This window comes from Ochotona curzoniae, unplaced genomic scaffold (genome assembly GCF_017591425.1).
Source record: "Ochotona curzoniae isolate NIBS_2020 unplaced genomic scaffold, NIBS_Ocur_1.0 scaffold_4701, whole genome shotgun sequence".
In the NCBI taxonomy this organism is placed as follows: Eukaryota; Metazoa; Chordata; class Mammalia; order Lagomorpha; family Ochotonidae; genus Ochotona; species Ochotona curzoniae.
In genome coordinates this window covers 66,471,055-66,494,586 of record NW_024467122.1, presented here as the reverse complement: position 1 = coordinate 66,494,586, position 23,532 = coordinate 66,471,055, and the positions used below count along the sequence as shown (strand labels likewise).

At 34.7% G+C, this 23,532-nt stretch overlaps 1 protein-coding gene across 3 annotated transcripts in view; it reads left to right on the top strand.

Annotated features, from left to right (window-relative positions):
- Nucleotides 1-23,532, top strand: part of VPS13C (vacuolar protein sorting 13 homolog C) — a 171,484-nt gene that overhangs the window by 28,442 nt on the left and 119,510 nt on the right. For 2 of the 3 annotated variants that reach the window (XM_040969557.1, XM_040969558.1), the window contains exons 6-18: nt 3,175-3,284; nt 7,244-7,303; nt 9,056-9,115; nt 10,275-10,355; nt 11,028-11,085; nt 12,962-13,089; nt 14,365-14,471; nt 15,545-15,716; nt 16,929-16,991; nt 19,137-19,266; nt 20,130-20,224; nt 21,681-21,823; nt 22,915-23,107. In XM_040969557.1, coding sequence (XP_040825491.1) covers nt 3,175-3,284; nt 7,244-7,303; nt 9,056-9,115; nt 10,275-10,355; nt 11,028-11,085; nt 12,962-13,089; nt 14,365-14,471; nt 15,545-15,716; nt 16,929-16,991; nt 19,137-19,266; nt 20,130-20,224; nt 21,681-21,823; nt 22,915-23,107 — 1,400 coding nt within the window. Of the gene's footprint in view, nt 1-2,846; nt 2,913-3,174; nt 3,285-7,243; nt 7,304-9,055; nt 9,116-10,274; nt 10,356-11,027; nt 11,086-12,961; nt 13,090-14,364; nt 14,472-15,544; nt 15,717-16,928; nt 16,992-19,136; nt 19,267-20,129; nt 20,225-21,680; nt 21,824-22,914; nt 23,108-23,532 lie in introns of all 3 variants that reach the window. The other variant, XM_040969556.1, reaches the window with a different exon arrangement.

Genomic DNA, 23,532 nt, shown 5'->3' with positions numbered 1-23,532 from the left:
CACTCAGGGTAGCGGGTTCTAACTATAACAGTAGACTTTGAACTTTTGAGCAAAGATTAGAATTTCAGGAACCCGTCACTTGACAGTGTCTCAGGATTTTAAAACTTTTCTTGAGATTCATGGTAATATTAACAAATGTGGTTTTAAAATGTTAATGAAGTGACAACATATGAAAGACTTGTGTGGTTCATTTCATCTTTCTCTATTACTAATGAATGACAAAAAATTCTGCATGTTTAAAAGGACATTCAGAATAGAGGATAATTCAGATGAAAGAGTTATTGATAGGGTATCTAATTTTATATTGTAACTAAGAAGCTACCACCTGTTGAAATTTGTGTAGTTTTCCATGATTATATGAAAAGGCTACAAAAATACTTGTCCTTGTCCTAACTACATGTGTGTAGGTTGACACAGTTTCCATCAAATACTTAGAATAGTGCGTGAGTATCTTCAGAGATTGAAGGAAGGCATGGATATATGAATTTACCTATTCTGTGGTAAGCCAGATGTTAGAGATTTAAAAAATAATGTTTTTCTTTTTTATGGTATTCGACATTAGAGATTTCAAGCATGTAAATTTGTTCCACTTCTCTCACTACAACTTTGTATTAAGAAAATATACTTTTGCTAACTGTATGTCATGTGATTTTTTAAAAATTTCTAAATGATTGAATAAGTTTTTAAAACGTTTCTCACTTTCAATTTTTGAGTATGATAACATTAATAGTTCTAAAGCATGTAAGTAAAAAGCTGTTTAGACCCTTCAGCTTTTAAGTGTGTTGAAGGATTCTGAGGCCAGGATGTTTGAAAACAGCTTTAGAGTGTGATTATCAGCTTCATTAAGCGACTTTCTGCAAACCTTGTGCAGCCCTCAGGTTGACTGGGGGAAGTTTAAACTCGCATAGTACAGCTAATATGTGATGGAAGGGGTGGGGGTTAGAGCAAATGTGAAACCAGCCAGACAGGATGTCTGATGTGAAGAGGCTCTGTCCCCTGTCTCTGAAACATGTGCTGGTGGAATGGCTTTCAGGACTAATCCTGCTTTTTTATGTTTCTTTTTAAATGGTGTTTCTTTTAAACTGTGTTTTTCTATGTGTTATACTTTATGAATGAAGCAGAGTTGGGGACCTGTCAGTGCTGCAGGAAATACTTAATGACAGTGTCATTCAGATCCTATTAGGTGTCTAGCACACATTTTGTTCTTGAAAGTTAAGATTTGTTTCTTGCTATCCAAGGTTTGTTTCTCAAAATTTTTTTGAAGATTTATTCATTTTTATTGGAAAAGCAGATATATAGAGAGAAGGAGAGACAGAGAGGAAGATCTTCCATCCGATGATTCACTCCCCAAGAGGCCACAATGGTTGATGCTATGCCGATCCCAAGCCAAGATCCAGAAACTTCCTCCAGGTCTCACACACAGGTGCAGGGTCCCAAGGCTTTGGGCTGCCCTCAACTGCTTTCCCAGGCCACAAGCAGGGAGCTAGATGGGAAGCAGGGCTGCTGGGATTAGAACCAGCACCCATATGGGATCCCGATGTGTTCAAGGTGAGGACTTTAGCTGCTAGGCCACCATGCCAGGCCCTGTTTCTCAGTTTTTGTAGCAGGATGGAATAGCAAGGAAAGCCAAATTAAAATATTCAAACCAAATGTCACATATATGCTCTCAAATATACCTAATATGAATGGGTTTTATATATTTTGATGTGATGTTCATTTTGTGGACTCTTTGGTGCATTTGGAATGGGAAATCTCTTGGGAGTTCTTCTGGCTGGTAGCGAAAGAATTTCATAGATCCAGTATAGTCACTGTTCACTGGGATTCTGTATGCGGTACAGGCCCTAGTGCTGCTTAGAGGAATTGAGGAAGACTTCGTGGTGAATAATGCTGGCTCTGTTTCAGAAGCATCTTTGGAATTTGCCAGGTGGACAGCTTCAGGAAGGACATTCCAATTTAGGGAATGAAATGTATAGAGAGTCATTATTAGGCAGTAGGAAAAATGTCTTGATTGGGGAAGTACAAATGGTGTTTCTCTGGTTTCTAGTGCAGAGATGATTGATGGGAAACAGGGCAGGGAAATAGGGGTCCTGCAAAAAGACTGTGTCGTGCAAGCATGTTGTGATTTATTTTGGAAGATATCAGGTCACAGTTTAGAAAGCGTAGGTGAGGCTGGAGACTGCTCTGGAGCTTCAGACTAGATGCGATGCCTGGTAGGTAGTTCAGTGTAAATTTAGAAATTAGAAAGGTGTTATGCCAAGATGTAGTGAGGCAGTGAATGAAAAATGAAAAAGGATGAGATTTTATAGGGATCACTCAGCTGATTCAGTGCATTTTATGCCCTTTTTTCTGGTCTTTATATAAGTGAGTCAAAATGTAACGTTGGTTATGAGGAGAGCAATCAAGAATTCATCTGTCCACAACCTACACATTCATTTCATTTGTGTCCCTATGTCCCTGCCTTACATTTATCAAAACTTTCCTTTGAAAGTTTGTATTCTGCCATTGTTACATTTCCCATATTTTGGCTCCATATTGACATTAAAATGAAATCTTGTGTTGTAAAATGATTAGTAGTATCAATGGCATTGCAAAAATATATTTTCCCCGTTTTTATTTAATTGCAACTGCCAAGCTGTTTTCTAGATTAAGAAGATACATCTATACTGAGGGTCTTTCTAGACTAAAGCTAGTTTGTGAATTTGTGTTTGTATTGAAGTAACAGATCAGTGTGAGATTACTTAGCCAAGAATGTGCTGTCAGCAAGAATTCTCTTGTTTTCTTTTCTGTCCTCTAGTCTGCTAACTTGAATTTTATCCTTTTCTCACTAAAATGCTTCCACTGAGAAGGACGTAAACGTAAAAAGCACAAAAAACATTTTAAGAAACGTTTTAAAGGTCTTGATCGCTCCAAAGGTAGGTAAAAGTAGTTTTTATGCCATGTGTTGCTTATACACATTGCCAATTGATTTCTGTCATGGAAGGTCAAAATGAATGTTAGATTACATTGTAACTCAAAAATAAGTTGCAAATGTTTATAAAATCTGAAATAAATCTAAAATGAGGACCTTAAAGTAGACTCACATTTCCATCAAGTGTGCCTTATCTCTTTGATCAGTGGTGGTGAGCTATGTGAGAATTTCGACTCCTGAATTTTTGTTTATCTTTTTTTTTATAGATAAGCCAAAAGATGCCAAAAAGGATACATTTTTTGAAAAATTGGCAACTCAAGTAATAAAAAATGTACAAGTAAAAATCACAGATATCCACATTAAATATGAAGATGATGTGAGTTGTGCATTTGGTTTATATTAATAATGATAAGTTTTGTTCTTAATTTATTTTTATATAGTGTTCTAACGCTGTTTAAATATGAGGTTGATTTTCTTGTGTTTAGTACACTGCTGTATCTCCTTTCTTGTGTTAGCATACTTAACAAGCATTTTTATCTTTAAATATAACATGAAACCATTATGTACTGCACTATTAAGTTAACATAATCAATTTTGGGATTGTCTTGTATTTCTTTTGAATTTTGTTTGAATTTTAAGATGCATAATGTTAAACTTTAAGCCATTAATTTCTTTTTATACTGATAAAAACTTAATTTCAAAGGGTGATAAACTAGCCACTGAAAATCATAATCAACAAAATGGGGCTAAAAGCCATGGTCATTTTGGCTGTCATGCCATTTTCTTTGTATTGCTTTGAGTTGATTTGAATACCCACAGCTACTCAAAATATGCAATAGTGTATTTAAAAACCAAGCTTAAGTTACAACCAACAGTTTATTATTAGTTGATTCAAAATTGTTTAGTTGAACAGTTAAAAATATAATAGATACCTTGAACTTAATATACGTTGCTTGGATGTTTTACAGTTTAAAGTTGCAGAACACTTGGATGATTTAATTTACCTGGAAACTTGGAAATGTAACTTCATTTATTCAAAAAACAAATTTCTATTCCTTTAGGACAAACTTAGAAAGATAACATATATTGATTTTAATGATTTAGTGTTAAAACTGTGTGGATAAGGAATACCTGTGTACTGTGAGAGAGTATAAATTAGTATGCCATTTAGAAAAAAAAAAAGGGTGATAGTTCCTCAATAGCCATATTTTCTGGAAGTTCCACTCTTGGATGTATAGTAAGAGGAAGTGAAATCACTATGCTTCCAATACTGTCGCATTGTTCACATAGCCATAGTAGGGAACAGTGAAGGTATCCATCCACAAGTGAATGGACACAGAAACTGTTGCGTATCATACACAGCAAAAACTACCTAACCATAGAAATGGTGCACTTTTGTTAGTTATAGTAATCTGAGTGAAACTAGATGTTGCTTTACTAAGTGAAACAGACTAGGCACAGGAAGAGAAATGCTGCATGATCTTGATTAATTTGTAGTCTAATGGAGTTAGACTCCTCAAAGTTGAGAGCAGATGATGGTTGCTTGAGACTGAGGTTGTAAGAGGAGATGTTGGCCAAAAAGAGTTTAAACTAGAGGAATCAGTGCTGGTGATCTGTTGCGTGGTATGATATCTGTGGTGAATAATAATGTATCACATTTTAGAAAATTTTTATGAGCTGATTTTAAGTGCTCTTAGCACCAAGCTGTGGTGTGTGTGATGTGCTAGTTATGTTTAGCATCCTGATTTGATCATTCTGCATGTTATACATCTATCAGAATTTAACATTGTGTCCCATACATATATATGTAATTATTATGTGCCTGTCAAAAATGACAACAGATGACATATAATTTGTGGTGAATTTGAACTTTTTATTGCCTTAATACTTATTTCCATCCTTTTAATAAAAAAAAGTTCAGAAACACACAAGACTGAGGTAGTAGTTCCAGTCTTTCAACTGATTTGAAGTGACAGATATATTAAAGTAATCCAGAGGGAAGAAAAGTAAACTATGCAAAACCTTCTTAGGAGTACCACACCCTCTTCATTTCAACTGATTATGTCTGGAAGAAAATTAAAAATAGAGAATATAAGAAATGGGATAGGAAAATTGAAATTTATCATAAAGATGCTCATTGAATAATAGGAATAGTTTGCTGGTAGTGTATTAGCAACTAAAGAGTTGTGTTGTATTAAAATTCTCTTTTAAAATTTTTGAAAAGATGTATTTCATTTTACTTGAATGCTGCAACAACTGCAGCTGGGCCAGGCCAAAGCCAGGAGCCTGTTGCTTCTTCAAGGTCTCCCATATGGGTGTTGGACTCAAAGACTTGAGCCATCTTTTGCTGTTTTCTGAGGCACATTAGCAGAGAGCTGGATGGGAAGTGGAGCAGCTTGGTCTCCAACTTATGTTCATATGGGATGCTGGAACTGCAGACAGCAAAAACTACCTAACCATAGAAATGGTGCACTATACTATACTACTGTAATATACTGTACTATAGCACTGAACTATAAAATTCTTTCTGAAATAGTTGCAACTTGTAGCACAGTAATTATTTGTAGATAACAAAAAGATAAATATAAGAAAAAGCAAAGTGTTCTACAAATCCTTATGTATTTAGTATTAACTAAAACTTGGTTTAAAAAACTATTTATTCTTTCAGTCCTATCAAAGCATACATTATTTTCTGATTTGAAAAGTGTTCTTGTGTCTAAACTCTAGAGTATTGTATGGATGCATTAAAGGTACATTTTCCTTTTTGTTTCCAGGTTTCTATCATGACAGTAAAGTTTTGAAGTTAGGGTGACAGAGGGGAGAGATGTCAATTGATTGATTGATCTGTTGAGATTGATCTTTGAAATCTTTGGATCATTCTCTACTGCTTTTCCCAGGTCATTACCAGGGAGCTGGACCTCGAGTGGAGCAGTTAGCACACAGACTTTTACTCCATATAGGATGCTGGGGTCACAAGCATCAGCTTTACCACCTGTGCCAATGCCAGTTCAGCAGTTCACATTTCTGTTAAAATCCTGTTCCCTGCTTGTGGCCTGGATAAGCCATGGAGGATGGCTCAGGTCCTTGGGCCCCTGTATTTGCATGGGAGACCCAGAAGAGGCTCCTAGCTCCCGGCATCACATCGGCTCAGCTCCAGCCATTGCAGCCATTTCAGGAATGAACCAGCAGAGGGAAGATCTTTCTGTTTGCCTTTCTCTCTGTAAATTTGCCTTTCAAATGAAATAAGTAAATATTTTTAAACGTTACATATTTTGGAAATCATTTATTGATGGGTAGTGCAGTGGCATCACAGAGTAATCCTCTTCCTTTAGAACTGGCATCCCAAATGGCTCTGCTTTTGATTCAGCTCGCTGCCAGTTGCCTGGGGAAGCAATGCAAGTTGACTGAAGTCCTTGGGCCCCTGCACCCAAGCGGGAGATTCAGAAGCAGCTACTAACTCCCAGCTCTGAACTGGCCCAGCTCTAGTCTTAGTGGCCATTTGGGGGAGTAAACCAGAAGATGTAATACCTCCTTCTCTCATTTTTTCTCTGCCCCCTGCTATTATTTTGACTTTCAAGTAAATTAAATTAAATCTACCTATCTATATATAAAGGTTTATTTATTTTATTGAAAAAGCAGATTTATGGAGAGGAGGAAATACAGAAGAATCATCTATCTATTGTTTCATTCCTCAAATGGCTGCAATGGTTAGAGCTGAGCTTATCTGAAGCCAGGAGCCAGTAGCCAAGAACCACCTTGGGGTCTATTATGTGGGTCCAGGGTCCCAAGGCTTTAGACCATTCTCTGCTGCTTGGTTCCCAGGCTATAAGCTGGAAGCTGGATGGAAAGTGGGTTACGCAGGACATAAACCAGCACCCATATGGTATCCCACCACTGAGAAGTCAAGGATTAGCTAATTGAGCCATTGCACTGGACCCAAATTAAATGAAATATTTTTTTAAAAAAAGGATTGGCAGTGCTGTTGATAATAATACCTTATTTTATTTGCGGAGAGGTCTTTGATGATATAGAAAGTTTTTCTTTTTTAACTTTGCTGAGAGGAGTCTGTTTAGTCATAGTTAAGAGTGTGATTTCCAGTAAGAATACTTTCATGGAGAAATTCTGATATTAATGTCATAGAAGCATTATGTGTCTACAAAATGTGGATATTCTTGGCCACCTTTGCCTCTTCCACTTTGTTTTCCGCCCGCAGGCTCAGTTGTGTTGTGTGACTGACTTATACACTCCCTGCTTTCTGCTGCGTGTTGTCAAGGGTCAAGTGTGGGTTCACTCTCACCATCAGTCAGTTTAATGTCACCTTTTCTTCTTTGACAGGTGACTGATCCAAAGCGACCACTTTCATTTGGTGTCACACTGGGAGAACTTAGTCTATTGGTAATCTTTGGCCTTGTTTAAAATTTCTGTGGAACTTGTTTTATTCAGAGTCACAGATTGAACTGTCTAAAGTCAGCAGTGCTGCAAATAGCTGTTCAATTTTTAATGTGTTTTCTTGCGGTGTCTTTTCCAAAACTTCTGTGTCTTCATTGATGTCATTAACATCTTGTAACCATTTTAATTTGTCTTTCCATGTAAGAGACATAAATTACTTGCAGTTAAAAAAACTGTATGTTAAACATGTAGGAAAAGAAAAATTTCTGTATTTACTTAGTATGGACAGACAAACATTGCTGTATGTGTTAAAGTGAAGTGTGAGCCAAAAGATTAATTTTGATTAAGTATTGTATAATTTGATTTGTTTTCTTAAGTAGGAGAGAAAGCTATACATATACTTGCAGCACCTCTTTTTCCTTTTTATCATGGGCAAAAAGAAATGGTTTTTGTTTTTCTAGAGTAAAAATATGTGATTTACGTATATACATTTAATGTTAAGGGCAATGAACAATGAACCATACAGGGGACGAATTTTCCTTTGTGAATAGTTGCCAAGAAAGAACAAGAAAGAAAAGAAAGAAGGGGAAAAAGGAAGAAAAATAGACAGATGTAGATTAGCAAATCAACCAAAGAAACTGACGTGATTCCAAGAAATCTCAGGAATGATAGAAACATGCATTCAGAGAACATTGGTGTTAAGGGACAAAATGGAGAGAGTAAAGAAGTGGTCTGGAAAAAACAAAGCAGCAGGAGTGAAGGGGCTAGTGCCCATTACTGTTTATCCTCTTCCTGTTTCCCAAGTAAAATTGAAGCATCTTTTGACTTAAAAGTGTACAGTAGCACTCTCAAAGAGACTAGAATTAAAATTTGTGTTCAGTGCCATAGTTTGTGTAAAACACTTGGCACATTGTCTGCTGCAGCTACTACAGTCACTGGAAGAGGGAGAAAAACAGCCAATTTTCTTTTTAATTATAATGTATTAAATCTAGAGTAATCTTATAAAGTCCGATTTGGATCTCATTGACTCTCAGGATCCTTGACTTCCTCTCAGTTCCTTCTTTTTCCTTCTGTTCGTCAATTTCCTTGTCTTTCCTAAATTTCTGTTTCTGTATTCCTTGTAAACATTAAATATCTTTTAGTCTTTCCTTTACAAGAAAGTCAGTCAAAAGCTTCTTTTAAGCATTCTTCCTCCATTTAACTGCGGCCTTACCTTATCTTCTCTTTCCAGCTAGACCTTTTTGCTATCTTTCTTTACTTCCTGCTGACGGCTTACCCACTGTGCTGTGGCTGTATTGCTCTGCTGAACCTGTTCTTAGCCAATTCATCAGTAACACTCTTACTTAAGTTTAGCATTTGGCATTGCTGATTACTCTTTTTAGAAATGTGGTCATGCTGTTCTTTCCATATTCTTCTGGTTGTCTTCCTGCTTTGCAATTAATCAGTTAATCTCTTGTCTGTTTCTTCAACAGAATTTTGGACAGATTTTGTTTTGATTTATACCCAGTTCTTTCTACAGTCCAGACAGTTAGTAGCAAGTAGTTATTTCTGAAAGAACTCAGATTATAACCTCTTCAGTTTTTCATTTTTGATTTTTCCTTTGATCTTTTTCATGTACTTGTGAATATGTAAGGGAAGGGATAGCCATCAGTTAGATGTCTTTTTCTGCTAAGTGTTTTGTAAGTTGCAAGCATTAGAGTACTCTTTTGTGACATGTAGACCATAGTACACAACTACTCTGTTTTTTTTTTCTTTTAGACTACAAATGAACATTGGACACCATGCATATTAAATGAAGAAGCAAAAATTATATACAAGGTATTATATATTATTATTAGAATGAAAGTTTCTTGTCAACTTCCTGAGTGTGAACATTGAGTGTATTTTCTGGAAAAAAATTGGTGGAACAGAGTATGACATTCTATTAAGAGTTCAAATCTAGGATCTAGTTAGACTGCTGCTTACTAGCCAGGTAGACTTTTATAATTACTTCCCTACTGTGAAGTTCAGGTTCTTCCCTGTAAAATGAATAACCTGGACCAGATCAACCACTCCTGAATTAAGCATTAGTTAATTGAGATATTATGAAATACTGTAGAAAAAACATTATATAGTCATGTATGATTAAAAATTAAAGAACTAAGCTATACTTTAAAAGACCTCACAATGATTTGAATATGCTAATAGATACTATAAGTCCCTAAAAAGTTTATTATTCGTTATGTAGTTTTCCTGCCTCATTGATCATAGAATCCTCTCCCACCATCTCTCCACAGGTGACAACCATTCTTATCTGCTGGAGGGAGCATTTCTTTCTTATTCAGCAGAACTTTTACAAGTTCTCTTAAATGCTAAATTCTCAATATTTCTTTTTAAAAAGATTTATTTATTTTTATTAGAAAGTCAGATATATATAGAGGAGGAGAGACAGAGAGGAAGACCTTCCATTCATTGATTCACTCCCTAAGTGGCCACAATGGCTAGAGCTGAGCCAATCTAAAGCCAGGAGTGAGGAGCATCTTCCAGGTATCCCACATGGGTGCAATGTCCCAAGGCTTTGGGCCGTCCTCAACCATTTTCCCAAGCCACGAGCAGGGGGATGGATGGGAAGTGGAGCCACTGGGATTAGAACTGGTACCCATATAGGAACCCAGTGCATGCAAGGCAAGGACTTTAGCTATTGGCTACCATGCTGGGCCTTAAATTCTCTGCAAGTATTGTATAATTGAAGATCAAATATATTAGAAAGCATGTCTAGGAAGTTGCAGTTTGGTAAATAGTAAACTTAACTATAAAGTTGAAAAATTACATGAATTCCCCCCCCCCCCCACTTAATACACACACACACACACACACACTGTCACTTCTTTAAAAGTTCAAAATGACAGTTGAGAGTAGCAAGCAGGAGAATACTTTTGAATGTTGACTGGTACAGCTTTCAATGTATTTTTTTGACCATCTTATTTTTCTTATATAGCTTACCCGGCTTGATAGTCTCAGTGCCTACTGGAATGTGAACTGCAGCATGTCCTACCAGAGATCCAGGGAGCAGATCTTGGTAATTCCTGCTTATTCCTGCAAGAGTTAAATATACTGAAGAGTTCCTTAATGAGGACAGGATATTTCAGTATCACTGAATCCAAGTGTAAAAAACTTTTTTTTTTTTTTTGAATCCAATATGTGTTTTCAAAAAAGCACCTTTGTTTTCAAGATTTTTGAGAACTTTATGACCAGAACTTATTTTGAGAATTTCTGCAATTGAATTAAAGCTGCATTTAGTTATTTTAAAATTCATTTTGGTGTCATGTTTGTTACATTGTAGCATTTGGTATGAGAATCATTAGGAATATTTTTAAAAATGATCGTAGTTATCAGATACAAAGTGTATGGGTTAGCAATTATTTTAAACATTTGTGATGATTTCCTGAGTATTTGAAAGTTAGTTTAAAATATCATTATGCCAAGTTAATCTTAGTCAACTTTACTTATAGGTAAAAGGAAGAACAGTTGTTTTCTGAACTCAGTTAATTTTGAGATTCTTACGTTTTTCAGAAAACATTATTACAAAAACTTTTTTGATTTTAGTTTAATATATAGCACGTTTTTTAAAAAAATACTGCTTAAAAACAAAGATACTGACATAAGAACAGGGTTCCCCCCCTTGGTACAGTGAATATGTGTGCAACTTCATTTTTATTTTTCTTCTTATAAAATTAAAATTTTCATTTAGGATCAGCTGAAACGTGAAATTCTTACAAGTAGAAATATATCTGCAAACCATCAATACAGTAAGTTATTGCAAAAGTTTATTTCATGTTATAGAAAGATGTGTAGAATTTAATACTTGCTTATAATGTGCCTTTTCTGATAAATTTGCTTTCACAAACAGAACATAATAATTTTATACCTTAGTTTTATGATACAACATATCTCATTGTTTGGAGTATATCATAATGCTTCCACATCTGGAGACTAAGAGAACAAAGGGTGTTGGTGTAGCTCTTTCACTGTGTGCTGTTCTGACCTGCGTGTCTTCTCCATACTCATTATTCTCTTCTTTGTTATAGGATTCAGATTTCATTTTTCTGTTTTTAAAATAATTAGGAGATCATGGAGTTACTCGTAGAGTGTCACTACTGCAATGTTAGTATAAACCAACCACTCTGTATTTTTTATTTTTTTTTTAAAGATTTATTTTTATTATTTTTTAATTGGAAAGGCGGATATACACAGAGGAGAGAGAGAGAGGAAGATCTTCCGTCCAGTGATTCACTCCCCAAGTGAGCGCAACGGGCCGATACTATGCCGATCCGAAGCCAGGAGCCTCTTCCAGGTCTCCCACGCGGGTGCAGGTTCCCAAAGCTTTGGGCCGTCCTGGACTGCCTTCCCGGGCCACAGGCAGAGAGCTGGAAGGGAAGCGGGGCTGCCGGGATTAGAACCGGCACCCATATGGGATCCCGGGCGTGCAAGGCGAGGACCTTTAACCACTTGCGCCACTGCGCCGGGCCCCACTCTGCATTTTTTAAAGTGAGCTTTTCTATTTCTTGCCAGCCTGGCCTTTATTTTTAACAAAATGGCCTGCTTATTTATTTATCCCATCTACTGTCTCCATTTAGTTTTATTCTGAGGGAGCTTTTGGAGGTCATTGTGATTTTCTCAGCTCTGACCGCTGTGTTCTCCCATATTCCATGCTACTTGTATTTACTATCTTCTTCCTGGTTTTTTTTTGCAGCTAAATGCCATTGTATGACAGTTGTTCCTTTCTTTTATGTTCATAGAGCCTTTCACGTAATGTTGGTGGTATTTTGAAATGCTGCCAGATTGTGACAGTATTTACTTCTTTGATGAGCAGACCAATTCAGAAAAATCTACATTCTTAGGCATTTTTCCATTTATAAATACACAACCAATCAATTGAAATTTTTGTACATCTTGTATTTACTGAAAGGTTCCACAATTTATGTAGTATTAATACTTTTCATGTTAATATTTCTCACTTGAAATTTGTCACCTTACTATCCTGTCATCTTCCCACATACTGCCTTTTCTACTGCTTCTAAGCATAAAGGATATTTTAAAAAAATTCTACCATTATACATAGAGCTGTTATTTTGAAAATTATAAACAGGTGTGAAATTGGAATGAATTTTGCTCATGAGTCTGCCACTAAATTATATCAGTGATTAAATAGGATAACTCAGATATTTCCTTCTTTGTTTTAGCATTTTAAAGAATTATTTGAAGAAAGAGAGAGAGAGAAATCGTCCACATGTTGATTTGTTCATTAGAAGCCTATCATAACCCTGGCTGGAGGCAGACTTAAGCCGGGAGCCTAAAACTCTTTCCAGTTGTCTCACATGGGCAGCCAGAACCCAAGCACAGGAGCCATCATCTAGGTTTATACATTCTGTGACCATCCAAGAGAAGATTGTGTTTTTTGCATTTATTGCCTAGAAATTTAGAAACCCAGTTTCTTCACTTGATTAAGGTTGACTCGTGGGGTATTATGCAGATAAATATATGTTTAAATGTTTATTGATAGTGATACTGTTACTCATATTTTTTTCTATCATTTTCCTTTACTTTTGGAGTAGCCTTGTTGTAATCATCTAGTTCTTTGTGAATAAGAGCGCATAAATGTCTAATGTCTTCCTCTGTGCTTAGTTTTCCAGCCTTTGTCAGCGTCTGCAAAACTCTTCATGAATCCTTATGCAGAAAATGAACTTAAAACACCCAAACTAGATGCGAACATAGAAGTGCAAAATATTGCCATTGAACTGACCAAGCCTCAGGTGAGATTCAGGTTGACATTTTAGCTTTGACTGATTTTCAGTGTTGACTTTTTTTTTTTTGTTCCACCATGATTTTGTACAGTCTGGTCGTTTGTTGGACTCCGTATGTTGAGATTTATATTGGCGAGAAAATAAATTTTAAATTTTCAAACTAATTTTATGTGATTTCCCCCAAAATGATGGGAAAAATCTTGTCAAACTATTGCAAATTACATTATTTCTATTGCATTTGCAATTTTTCATATTAAATGTTGTTTCTTTGTTTTTTTATACCAATTATGTTGGCAGACTTTTTTCTTTTTTTTCCCCAAGGATGGTTATGAGGCCAGAGAACTTGAGGATAGTCTCAAGATTGTAATTGAAGGGGAGACAGAAGGTTTAATTGAGCTATTGGCTTAGCAATGTAAATTAAAAATTAAATGCAGGCTATTTTTGTAACTACAGATTTTCTAGTAGCTACTGTGGCAAAGTAAAAATGAAAAGGTGATGTTAACTTCAGTAGTATTTTATTTAGGCTGACATTCCTGAAATAGTATTTTTTAAGATTGTGATAATTATAAAAATTATGAGACATATGTATGCTTTTTCTTCCCTTAAGTCTTTAATCAGAGGTATGTTGTGTACTTAGAATACATTTAAGTTTAGTCTGAATGTATTTCAAGTGCTGCATTGCCCATGTGGTAAGTAACCATTAGGTAAAATTGCATTAAGAGAGGTTGCAGAGGAGAGAGCTGGACATTTTAGCTTGCTTGTGGTCATGTTATCTTTCACTGGATGTATTCCCTTCAGTTTGAGCTGCTTATCAGATCCACACAGAGTTCCTGTGGTGGTCTAATGAGTGCTGAAATAGCTCTTCATTGCCTTAGTTGCATAGTAATTTTTTGGAGTAATTTGAAAATCAGGTCATAAATAACAACTACTGAAATGGTGGTCTAGTGTGAAACTACTTACTTTTAGTATCAGGAATATTACCAGATACTGTATCTTATTGTAAGGTATAGATTATTTTACAGGTTAGCAATCTGAAAAATAGACTGTAATATCAATATCAATGACATGACAGTTGATTTCCCAGTTTTGTTTTATTTTGTAAAAGTTGTGGTATGAATTATAATTGATAGGATGTTAAATCTGAGCAAATATAATATACTATTGAGTTTGCAATCAGCATTGCTCAGGATATTTGACTTCTCAGTAAATGGAAAAAGGGAATAAAATTTTATCTTTACTCATGTGTGGAATGTAAAGAGTATGATTTTGTTTCCATTTTTCTAGTACTTAAGTATGATTGACCTTTTGGAGTCAGTGGATTATATGGTTAGAAATGCCCCTTACAGGAAGTATAAGCCGTATTTACCACTTCACACCAACAGTCGACAATGGTAAGTTAGGATTTGTTTTTCACTTTGTGAGAAATTTAGTGTTATACTTCAGCTTGTTTAGAGTTAAGAGACCTTTAAAGCGTAGTCTGGCCTCTTCTGTTTTGGTAGACAAGAGTATTTTTTGTTCATTGGAGACAAAAAGGGCATGCAAACTGTGTATTAAGAAGAAACTGCATGTATTTGCACAAAAATGAACTTTATTTTTACTTTTCTACAACATTTTGAAGTATCGTGTGGGTTCATGTCACTTGATAAACAATACCTCCTGTGTTGTTGTTCCTAGATTCCCAAATTCCTACAAATTAAGGCTTTTACCATTATAAGAGAAGTCTTATCAAGTCCTCCACATGGACTCAGTCAAGAATTTCTGCATGAAAGCAGCATGTTCTGGGAAATGCACCATTGGTGATAGTGAATACAGTTGAGTGCACTTGCCCCAGCTTGATGACTAGGATGCCATAGGATGACCCCATTGTGCGGGACCACTGCCACCAGCAGTCTGCTTTTTGTGAAAGTGGCCTTGGGCAGAACTGACTTTGTTGTTTATCACCCCTGCACATCTTTTCTTCCCTTGTGGTTCTGCTTTAGTGTATAGCTTCTTGGAATTTACTCCTTAAGTCACAGAGTTACTCTGGGGAATTGAAATGTTATTTTGAACTTTGATAGAAAGAAAGTTAAGAATAACAACAACAACAACAAAAAAACTTGACAAAATGAGGTCTGAAAAAGTAAAAACTTGATTATTATTTATAATTTTTGTCTATATTCCTATGAAATAAAGTGGTCTTTCTATTTTTTGCTTGTTGAGCATTGTGGCTAATGACACATTAAACCTAGGATTATAAATTTAACTTCAAATGTGTCATGGTAAAAAAAATTTTTTTTAAAAGCAGGGAAAGGGAATTGAGAGAGGGAATGAAATAGGAAGGGGAAGATAGTTATCCTAGAATTGTATCTATGAAATACATGAAATCTGTTCCTTTTATATTAAAAGAAATTGGAAAGAAACTTGTTTTCCTGCTTTGTGTTAAGCTTTTATATTGAAATATGCAGTAATAAAATTTGGTTTATAGGTGGAAATATGCCATTGATTCTGTGCTTGAAGTTCACATAAGAAGATATACACAGATGTGGTCCTGGAGTAACATAAAGAAGCACAGGCAGGTGCTCAAGAGTTATAAAACTGCTTACAAAGCCAAGCTAATGCAGACCAAAGTCTCAGAAGAAGTACAGAAGCAAATTCAGGTATATTGTACATTCATTAGCCACAAGTGTTATTTGTCTGATCATTGTTCCTTAATAATTCTTTCACATTTAATTTGAAAAATAGAATTCTAGAAAGAGCAGAACTTGGTTATTCTTTGTGAGAAAGTTTCCTAGGAAAATGTGAATTGTTTTTTTTCTTCTATTTGCTTTGTTTTCTTCTTAAAAAAAAAAAAAAAACATTTCCCCATGCTACCATAAGGCATCATAAGGTTATTATAAAGTATTTGGGAAAAATGCTTGTCTTTTCTAGTTATGTTCAGAAAATCAGTATTGAAGTGGTTTAAATATGTTTTCATTAACTCTATTTTGCTAGTTGAAGTTCATGGATTCTTTTAAAAAGAGTTCAAAATATTATACCTTGATAATGTGATACTAACTTCTAACTTTGTACCTACAATGCCATGCTGCACTTAAATAGTAGAATGTTTAATTTGTGATTGCTATTGAAGGATTATACTATGGGGCAAGGGGATGAGGAATGGTGGAAGGGGGGAGCTAGGGAAGGGAGAAAAGAGAGAATCCCTATACCTACAAAACTGTACCATGGAAAATTACAAAAATGGTTTAAAAAAGAACTAAAAAAGTTTTTACATAGGAATCTGATTTTAAGTAGAGAAACCATGCCCTGATTACATAACTTACCGTCTTTTTATCTGGGTTATAGAACTATTTCTTCTACTTATAATCTGAATAATTAATTCTTGTTATTCTGAAGACATTATGTTATGTTAGAAAAATGCATAGGAATTGGGTTCTAATAGATACGGGTTCAGATGGGTTTAGGTGCTGACTTGTTGCTGTTCTGTTGTGTCAAATGGATGCAATAATTGTGTTACAGAGTTGTGAGAGTTGCATGAGATAATGCGCAAGGCAGGAAGAACACAAATACTTGCTAAATGCTCTTATTGGCATGTACATATATTACTCTGTGATTATGCATATATTATTCATATATTACTAAGTGTGTTATTTTACAGAAAAATTCTTGTATATTGTATTTAATGAGAATTTTATCTTTTTGAAAATTTACACAAATTATAAAAAATTTAAAAATAGCTTGTGTTCAAATTTTTGCTTACATTTTCATCATATACTACTTGCAATGGAATAGATGAGTCTAGAAACCTTAAAGGAAGCATTTTTTCATCTATTGACCATTTTCCTGGTTACAAATCTATCTTTGTTTTGTAGGATTTGGAGAAGTCGCTGGATGTTTTTAATATAATTTTAGCAAGGCAGCAAGCGCAGGTTGAGGTAAGCATTGTTGTTAATAGATTTTGTGTTTTAAACATATTAATGTTTGAACCATGCTTGGGAAAGTTGGACAGCAAGTTAGTCATTACAGTTTGTCAAATGAGAATAGAAGTTGAGTTTTTATCACTTAATTTAGTATCAGGAGAAAACAGATTATAATACATGTAGGGGAAACTTCAAAAAAGTTTGAAAATCATGAAACAGGAAATAAAGAAAAGTCATCCATAATCATAATAACTTTGAATGCTGCTATTAATTATTTAGCATATGAGTTTCCAGTTTTCCTCTGTGTGTATACAAATGTACTGCTTACACTTTTTGTCTCCCTAAATTGGAATCATTTTGTTTACAGTAGTTTATAACTGTTTATTTATTAGTACTTTGTGTGCATTGTTCCGTGACATATATGGCTACAGTGGTCAGGAATGATCAACGTGAAGATAGGACCTGGATTCTCAATGCAGGTTTCCCACATGAGTTCCAGGGACCCGACCACTTGAGCTGTCAACTATTACTTCCCAGAGTGCACATTAGGGTGAAGCTGGGATCAAGAGTCAAATCTATGTATTTTGACATGGGACATGTATAAGTTATCATCTGCTGCCTTCCACAGTACACATCAGCAGGAAGCTGGAATTAGGAGTGAAGCTCAAATCCAGACACTTCAATTATAGGATGTGAACCTCCCGAATGGGTATCTTAACTGCCATCCCAAATGCCTGCCTCTCACATTTTTAAATGGTTAATTTTGTATTTTTTGAAGTGGTAATTGTTGATTAATAGGTTAGATTAAAAAAAATCTTTAGTCTGTTTATTTTCTTTTTAGCCTTTGTCACTGTTCAGTGTTTTATTTGCATGTATTAACTTAATCTTCCTTTACTATACGAAATCTTAAGTTTTGAAATTCCTTGAAATCCATAGCTTGCTGATCACATTTTTATGCAAGGTTTCTTTGCCAATAGTGCTTTTATTATTTTTCTTTCACTTTTTTAAAATTTGTACTTAAGTACAAATTTTGGAGGGGAAGATTGAATGTTGGGAGTTGATCAACACATTTGGTGAAAAAATGATTACTATTGATTGATTCTTTTTTCAAAATAAAATGTGTTTTTTCTTTAGATTTAAAAATAAATATTATATGTTCCTGTAGAATAAAGATTTTGTGCAGGCTAAAAAGATGGTTAATGATTTTAAAAACTAACTATGGATTTACTTAGAAATATACTAATAAAATATTAACACACTTGCCAGCTATTAGATTAGAAAGAATTGTTCATCTGTCTGAGTAAGAATGCTTTATGCTTGTTGTCTTGCTTATGTTTTTGTTAAAGGAGTTGGTTATAGATTCTTGGCAGGTTAAAAAGCTGAGATGATAATTGGGTGTGTTTTCCAGGACAGCTCACTTTCATCTACTTGGGACCCTGTTCAGCAGTTAACTTCCTGCATGAAAAATTCTGTAGCTATTGAAGGAGGCCTTCCTTGCCATCTCAGTGGTTCTGCAGGAGACTTGGCAGAGGATTTAAAAAAAAAAATTTATTTATTTATTTATTTATTTTAATTGGAAAGGCAGATTTACATAAAGGAGAGATAGCTGGTTCACTCTACAAATTGCTTACAGAGGTCTGTTTCTTACTTTTTGTTTATACATCTGTATTTTACTGAAAGTAAGCAAACATAAGGAACAATTGAAAATCACATCAGCATTTGTTGAGAAAAGGGTATAAAATGAAGTTCAAGGAGTGTTTGACTGCTTGCTTCATTCTCTTATCCCCCTAGTTATAAGAAATATATGTATGAATTTTGAAGTATAGTTGCTTTGGATTAACCTATTTTGAGTGTGAAAACATCTTCCTTTCAGTGTATTTTTCATGTTACAATTGTTTTATTGGTCTATTGGTTCCTTAACTTAAAAATTTGAAAATGACATTTCTTGGAAAAAGGGTACATGCTGATAAAATGCAGCCTCATCAAAATGTTTTCGCTTGGCGTGGGCAGTAATTTATACAGAAAACATGTTGTGTGTCTGGTTTCAGAGGAGCTTATTTCATGTCTGGTTCATATAGAATGACCATTGTCCTTACCTGGCTGAACCTGAAAATGAAGAGGCCATTGTTTCTCATTTAATTTTTTTTTCTTTTTTTGTAGGTGATTCGGTCAGGGCAAAAATTGAGGAAAAAGTCAGCTGACCCAGGAGAGAAACGTGGAGGGTGGTTTAGTGGGTTTTGGGGTAAGAAGGAGTCTAAGAAAAAGGACGAAGAGTCATTGATTCCTGAAAGTAAGTGTTAAATCAGATCATTAATTGTATACAGATTTTTAAAAAAGCTGTATAAATTATTTAGTAGCCTCTCAGATGAAAAAAGAAAAAAATGCTTTTCAATAAAGTGAGTTCAGTGCAGTAAATAGGTATACCAGAAGATTTCCATGTTTACCTAAAATAAAAGATTTTGTTGAAAAAATTATATAAAATTTAAAATATTTATATTTTAGTTGTAAATATTTCAGTGGTTCAAGAGTTAGCATAATTAGCATTTCTTATTTTTCACTTTTAACATGACTTTGTCTACAAGCTTCATTTAAATTTTAAAATATTTAGCGAAAGGGACCAGTGTTACTGCATGGTGGATTAAGCATTGCTGGCATCCCCTATGAGAGTTAATGTGAGTCTAGGCTGCTCCACTTCTAATCCAGGTCCCTGGGAAGGCAGAGGGGATGGTCCAAATGCTTGAGCCTCACCACCCATGTGCAAAGACCCACATGGAGCTCCTGGCTTCCACCTGGTGCAGCCTTAGCTGTTGCTGCCATATGGAGAGTGAAACCAGCAGATAGAAGATCCCTCTTTGTTTTCCTTTCTTGCTCTAATTGTTCTCTAAATAAATAAATGCATGTTTAAAAATTAGGGAATTATGGAATCATTATGAAAGAAATGAATTTTCTCAGTAATAGTACCTATCTTGTTGACTTAACTAAATAAAGAAAGGATATTTAAATCAGTCAAAACAGTATGGTAGAGGAAATTACTGGGCTATTTATGCTTAAACATTTATGTCTTGTGACTTTGGAATGCTTGTTAAATTTGATATTTTCATTGTTCTCTAAAAGCTTAAGAAACATTTTTTTTGAAATATTGATTCTTTGTAGCTATTGATGATCTTATGACTCCAGAAGAAAAAGATAAACTCTTCACTGCTATTGGATACAGTGAGAGCACCCACAACTTAACTTTACCCAAGCAGGTAATTATTGAAATAGCTTAATAGGTATTTTGTCTCATTTTACTTTAATTATCTTAAATTGGGTTAAAGAAATTACTCATTTTTTTTGCGTACTGACAGACCCGCATTATTATTAGTTTCTGTTTTACTTTTTAATTGCCAAGTGCTTCCAGTTTGTCTTTGGTTTTAGATACGGTTGCTTTAGTGAATATAAGATTAATTTTATGAATAATAGTTCATATAATGGTAAATTTAATCTTTAAAGGTCATCTTAAATTTTTTTCTGATTTTGAAATAGAACTCATATAGATAGGGGTAACACCAAAATGTATTGTTATTAGACCAAAAAGGAAAAAAATACAGTTTGGAATATTGCTATTATGGTGGAAGTCCCTGTGTTCCCCTATTACTGTTTCTACACAGGTAAACTCATTTTTCTGGTAATTATTTCTTTGGTTTCTTTCTTTCTTTTTCTTTCTTTTTTTTTTAAGTAACTACAGGATTATGGTTTTGTTTTATATTTTTGTCATCTTTCTGTAAACAGACTCATGAATATGTATTTTTTATGTTTTTCTTGATGTGAAATGTATACAGTAGCTGTGTTTGTCTCCTTTTTGTGGCCACAAGGGATTTGATCATTTGGAATATACCACAGCTTGATTATTTATACATTTGTTGCCAAGCATTTGGCTTGTTTGTAGTTTATGGTTATTGTGAATATATTACAATGATTTTCTTCTAAGTGTCTTTAGTGTGTTATCTGTAAGTATTCCTGTTCTGTTTGTACTTAGGAGTAGACGTGATGGTCTATCAGCTTCACTTAAAGAGTTTTCCAGTGAGGAAAAAATTCTCATGAGCAGCATACGAGGATTCTTCTTGTTGTACTTTCATCAGTATATGACCTTATCAATCTTCAGGTCTTAGCCATTCTAAACAGTGGCTTTAATTAAACTTTCCTGAACATCCTAAAGTTGTTTTGCATGTTGTAATGTGTTTATTGGTCTTTAGGTATTCTCTCTCTTGTGAATGTGTTTTCAGCCTCCTCTTCATTATTGGGTTGCCTTTTTTGTTTTGGTTGATTCACAGGAATTTTTTAAATATATTCTAGATACAAAATTTTGCTTATTAAGTTGCTGATACTTTCCACTATGATTTCTTTTCCTTATATAAAGAATTGATCTGAAATACTTTGTTTCTTTTAGTGAAAGCTACCAAAATGAAATTTTACGCTGCTAGTGATTTGTGATTGTTGTTAATCTTAAGAGAATTGAATTTTTAGAACATTTATAAATGGTCTCTCATGGATAGATGATTTTGCATTGAATTTTCTGGTGTTCTTTGTTTTGTAGTTAACATGGATGCCATAATCTACCATGTTCTTGTTGTTAGACCACTTTACAGGTCAACAAATTTCAATAAGAAGATGTTTTTTAATACTTACTTAAATGTTAACAGATTTCATTCATTCTTTGTTTAGTATGTTGCTCATATAATGACTCTCAAGTTGGTAAGCACCTCTGTTACAATCAGAGAAAACAGAAATATTCCAGAATTATTGAAAATTCAGATAATTGGCCTGGGTACCCAAGTATCTCAACGACCGGGAGCACAAGCCCTTAGGTAAGTTTTTGCAAATTGGTTTCAGTTTGTATTTTTAGTTATGACTTCAGGCCAGAAAACATGAAGTGTTAGTGTGAAAAAACTGATTATTATTAAATGCCTTTCTTTGATTTTTTTCTTTGTGTATGCCAAGATAGTTTTTTTTTAAAAAATATTTACTTATTTTCTAGTGTGGAGTTTATGGGGTCCTTGTCATCGGTTCTACTCTTGTACTTTCTCTTTATAAATATTTAATGGATATTATTTCATGTATTGGCTTTATATTTTGAAAGCTGTGCGTAGGTGTTATTAGCAGTAAGGTTTTTATTTTCAGTAAGTTTTTGTTACGGTTGGTGGAGAGAAGGTGTACAAAATCTAATAATTCAAGAAATAGTTATTCTAAATTAAATGTCTCATAGTGAATTCTGTGAAAGAGAAAACTGAGCTAGGAGAAGGCTTAGGTTAGCTGAATGGAGAAGACGAAGGTAAGGATGTGATAACAAAGCGCAGAGAGTGGCCTAGGAGTAGGGAGATGTGTTCATTCATGCTGTGTGAGCTTTCTTCAGACATCAGGGATCAGTATTTCTGTAACGTTCTGGAGGTAGCCACAGTGAATTTTCCATATGGGCAATCAGATATTAATACAGCAACAAGAACAGGAAATTGACTTCCAGGCTAGGATTAACTTTGTTCTTAAAGATTTATTGATTTTTATTTGAAAGACAAATTTAAAGAAAAAGGGAAGACAAGACAGAGAAATGTCTTCCATCTGCTGTTTCACTTCCTAATGAGACATGGCTGGAGCCCAGCCAATTGGAAGCCAGGAGCCTGGAGCTTCTTCTGGATTTCTCATGTGGATGCAGGGTCCCAAGGCTTTGGGAACTGGATGGAAGTGTAGTATCCAGACCACAAACAGTGCCCATATGGGATGCTGGCACTTGCAGGTGGATGATTAGTTATGACTCATTGTTTTGGTCCCATATTAAATTTGAGTTCTGGGTAATGGGCATAGTTCTGGCTCTCAGCTTAGATTTCTGTGGAGAATTGTTGTTGACTTGCTAATTACAAAACATCTTATTTATATGACTTTTTTTTTCTTTGTTCGATTATAGGGTAGAAGCAAAATTAGAACACTGGTATATAACAGGGTTGAAACAGCAAAATATCGTACCATCACTTGTGGCTTCCATTGGTGATACCTCATCATCATTGCTTGAAATTAAATTTGAAACAAATCCAGAGAATAGTTCTGCTGACCAGACTCTGATTGTTCAGTCTCAGCCTGTGGAAGTCATTTATGATGCTGTAAGTGCCAAGAAAAAGTGAATCTGATATGTCGCTTTCTTTCCTTTCATGTTTAACATTGATTTACTTTTTAGGTATATTTCCTCACAGATTTTTGTTGTTGTTATTGTTTCAAAAGCAGCATAGTTTAGCACTGAATTTGGATTTTTCATATGCTATAGATTTTTTTTCACTGCTAATAAAGTTTGCTTATCTTGCTTTATATTAAGCTCATCAAATCAATATAATTTTAAAAATTCATTGAAGAAAAAAGACTAATGATATATTTATTTGAAAGTCAGGGCAACAGAGAGGAAGAGAAAGGGACAGAGAGAGATCTTCCATCCATTGGTTTACTCTCAAAAGGCTGCCACAGCTATGTCTGGGTAAGGCTGAAGCCAGGAGTGAGGAACTCCATCAAGTTCTCTCATATGCATTACGGTGTT